Source organism: Populus euphratica, unplaced genomic scaffold, assembly GCF_000495115.2.
Source record: "Populus euphratica unplaced genomic scaffold, PopEup_1.0 scaffold5541.1, whole genome shotgun sequence".
NCBI classification, from domain to species: domain Eukaryota; kingdom Viridiplantae; phylum Streptophyta; class Magnoliopsida; order Malpighiales; family Salicaceae; genus Populus; species Populus euphratica.
The window spans coordinates 1-3,745 of NW_011505325.1; the positions used below are offsets into that span (position 1 = coordinate 1).

Genomic DNA, 3,745 nt, shown 5'->3' on the forward strand with positions numbered 1-3,745 from the left:
GTTGATAAAATTAACATTAATATAATTATTCATTAACACGTTGGAAAATTTAGAATAATATCATAAAAACTAAAATTTTTCTTGAGAAAACTTAGTTTTCTTTTCTTCTTTTTTCCTAAAAAATTCAGTGTTATTACTTATTATCACAATACAAAAAAGGAATAAAATTATATATATATATATATATCTGAAAATTCTATTCCTTTTTTGTACTGACACACACACACACGGGGTCCGGGTCAGGAGTGGATTGGCTAAATTCCATATAAAAGTCGAGTTTAATAACAGTTTTTTTTTTTTTAAAAAATAGAAAAACAGTTCTATTTCCAGATATTTTGCAAATATCTAAAAAAATAAATAGAAAAACTGTTCTATTTCCAGATATTTTGCAAATATCTTCCTTTTATTGCTCGCATAATTAATTTATCCAACAAAATACTACTAGCTGACCTTATCTTCTTCCGTTCACTTTTGCTTCAGAGCACCTATGGCTTTCACTCTCCTTCACTCTCTGTCATTTCCAAACCCACTTTGCCTAAATCAACTCTACCAAAGCCAAACCCCTACAACCCCATCAACATTACCATTTAAGAAAGACCAACACTCTCACTTCTTCTCCATCAAATGCACATCATCAAACTCAGCTCCATTAACAGAATCTGATGACACTGATGAGTCCTCATTCCCTCCTCCAGTTTCCACAACCCTAAACAACTCAGACTACCCAATCGAAAAGCGAAGAAGATCTCAAATAATCCGGGATAGAAAGGCCAAAACAGACCTTGTGAAAGGTGAGCCTCCAAACTACCAAGTGGGGTGGAAAAGAACGAAAGAGATAAAGCTCGAGAAGCCAGTAGGGTATGTGATAATGGATTTTTTGGACAAGTTGGTGGAGCTGATGGATAAAGAGTTTGGTTCAACTGCGCTTTTGGCTAAGGTTGGTGAAATAGTGGCGGAGAGAGCAAGGGAAGAAGCTGAAGTCTTGAGAGATGAAGGGAAAGTGGAGGATAGAATGGTGACGGAGTTGTTCAGAGTTTTGAAGTTGATGGAGATGGATTTGGCTATGGTTAAAGCAGCTGTTAAAGAAGAGACTTTGAATGAGAGGCTTGAGCAGGCCAAGGCAAGGTGTAGACAAGCAATACTTGTCGCTAATTCTTTTTGATGGTCATGAAATAGATAAATAAATAATACATAAGGTTAATTATTCTTGGAAATCCATGCATTTTCTTCTCTTTTCTTGCCTTTTACTTGGGGATAGAGATCTTCTTTCTTTTAATTATACTCATGCTAGTCTGTATTTCATTAATTACTTGGTTTAGTATGTATAAATTATTTAATTGGAGAAGCTTATTAGCTTATATTTCTCTAGTTTAGGCAACATCATGATGTACATTGAAAGGCAAAAGCTATATATAGAGTTGGATAAGAGAATGTTTGTGTAGAGAGGGAGTTGTAAGAATATTTAGAGTTGTCAGAAAAACTAGGTTTTACCGTTCACATGTATTTGAAGAGATTATATATTCGTGTAATAGATTAATCGAATTAAGAGTGTTTTTATAAATGAAGCTAATTGAACGTAGATATATCGTCTCTTGAAAAAACCAATTTAATTAGTATGTTTGGTAAATATTAACTTACCCTATATTTCATGCACTTTGCAGCATTATTTCCATTCTCATTATTTTCTTAATTTAGATATTAAATTCTCACCGAACTTATTCATATAAATATGTTTTGACCAATGATATACTGAACAACCCGACAGTACAAGCCTTCAATGCTATGCACTTGAGGGTTAATCCAGTGACGGGAGGAATTTGTTTCCTCGGATTCGAATTTTATTGTGCACAACTGTCATCCCTGCAATACTTTACATGCTCAATGGACTTGCAGGATATTTAGTGGACCGTGGGATTGTCATGGTACGCGCAAACTGGCCCGGACACCCACATAAATAAATAAAAATCATTTTATTAAACTCGGCCAATCAATTTCCCAACCCAGGTTGGGTTTATAAATAATAAGATTCGAGTTAACCTAATAAATCAACTTATAACTTAATCAACTTAATCAATATGGTAAATTAACTATTTTTTAACAAAATTAAAATAATATATTTTTAATAATTTTTATTTTAAATTAGTCAATTAAAGTTTAATCTATACCTCTAAATCAGATTTAATAATCATGTTTAAAATCATATATCATGGAGCAACTAACTCTAAATCATATGTTTAAGATTGATTTATTAAGTTTTTAAGCCAAAAAAACAATTCAAACTCAATCGTGTTTAATAACAAAAGTTGATGATGGATTTTACATAGATCTCAAACCCAAAACTAGAAATCTTAGAAGTTTTTTTTTATAATTTCTATTTCTTTTCATGTTATTATAAAAAAAGTTAAATATTAAAAATTATTATTCATCATCTCATATATCATGTCGATTGAAAAGTGATTTTTTTTTTTAAAATTTTAAATTTGATTGTCAAACTTTTTTTTTTTTGTTTTGTATGATTGAGCCTTTTAAAACCTAAACTAGCATTCTAATTGCATGCTTTTTTAAAAGAGAAAATTGAATTTAAAGTCGGACAATATGAGTAAAATAAATTATGGCTTTCAATTTTGTTTAAATAAAACACTCTAGTACTTTATTTTTTTAGCTATTAGATATGATTGGTACCTCTAATTCTAGAAAAATTAATTCTAGTAATAAATTTTATTTTTATAATTTTTCAGTCTTTATTAGATGAGGAGAGAGAGAGAGAAAGAGATAGAGAGATGGCAAATTCTAAATAAATGATTCATATTGCAATATTAAATATTTTGATCTATATTTATGTATCGGTTTTTTCAATTTTATTTTTGTTTAAGAAAAACATTTCAAAGCCAAAGTAAGTTTGTTGGGTGCCTTCTCTCTCTCTCTCTCTCTCTCTCTCTCTCTCTCTCTCTCTTTTTTTTCCCTTTGTGCCTTCTCACATTACCCGTTGAGGCTGGTTTCAAAAAAAAAGTTTCAGAGAACAACCATGTCATTAAACTTTATAAAGTTTATGAACATGTTCACAAATTTGATTAGTTGACCTGGTTCGTAGATTTGACAAGTTTAGTTTTTTTTTATAATTATTTTTTTCAACATCTCAATATTGAATTGGTTTTTGATTTTGCGATCGTCTATTTTTGTTATCATATAATTAAATAAAAAATAAGTTTTTTAAAAATAAATTATAATCTCACTAAAATCCATAACCTTGATCAAATGTTTTGCGTGCTAGCCTAGGTTACCTGATTTATAGGTTTAACAAGGTCACTCATTGGTTAGATATGTTTTTTTTGTTTTCTTTAATTGTTTTTAATTTTTTTTCTTAATTTTATCATTTAATATTAGATTGATTAAGAAAAAAACTGCATGATTTATTTATTTTTGGTTTCTATAGAGTTATCATTATCTCAAATAAATTTTTATTTTCAGATTGATACTCAATTTTGTGATCATATATCTTTTATCATATAATTAAAAATAATTTATAAAAAAATTATTCAACTCAATGAAGTTCATGACATAAGTCGCTAAAGGACTAAGATCGATGTGATTTGTTGTTTTTTTCAATAATTTCTTTTTAAAATGTTGTTATCTTAATTTTTTTTTAAACCTAAATTATGTTTTTTCAATCATCAAAATTATATTTGGATACATAAAATTAATTAATTTAATTCAGACTAACTCCTATATTATTTGATTAAATTAG

General features: G+C 28.8%; 1 protein-coding gene across 1 annotated transcript; it reads left to right on the forward strand.

Moving 5' to 3' along the window:
* Positions 1-401: 401 nt before the first annotated feature.
* On the forward strand, positions 402-1,239 carry LOC105120210 (uncharacterized). Its single transcript, XM_011018398.1, has one exon. The coding sequence runs from the start codon at positions 488-490 to the stop codon at positions 1,160-1,162; it is 675 nt and encodes a 224-aa protein (XP_011016700.1). The 5' UTR covers positions 402-487; the 3' UTR covers positions 1,163-1,239.
* Positions 1,240-3,745: the final 2,506 nt, after the last annotated feature.

Excerpts from the sequence above, each read along its gene's own strand:
- LOC105120210 (XM_011018398.1), top strand. The coding sequence starts at position 488 with ATGGCTTTCACTCTCCTTCACTCTCTGTCATTTCCAAACCCACTTTGC.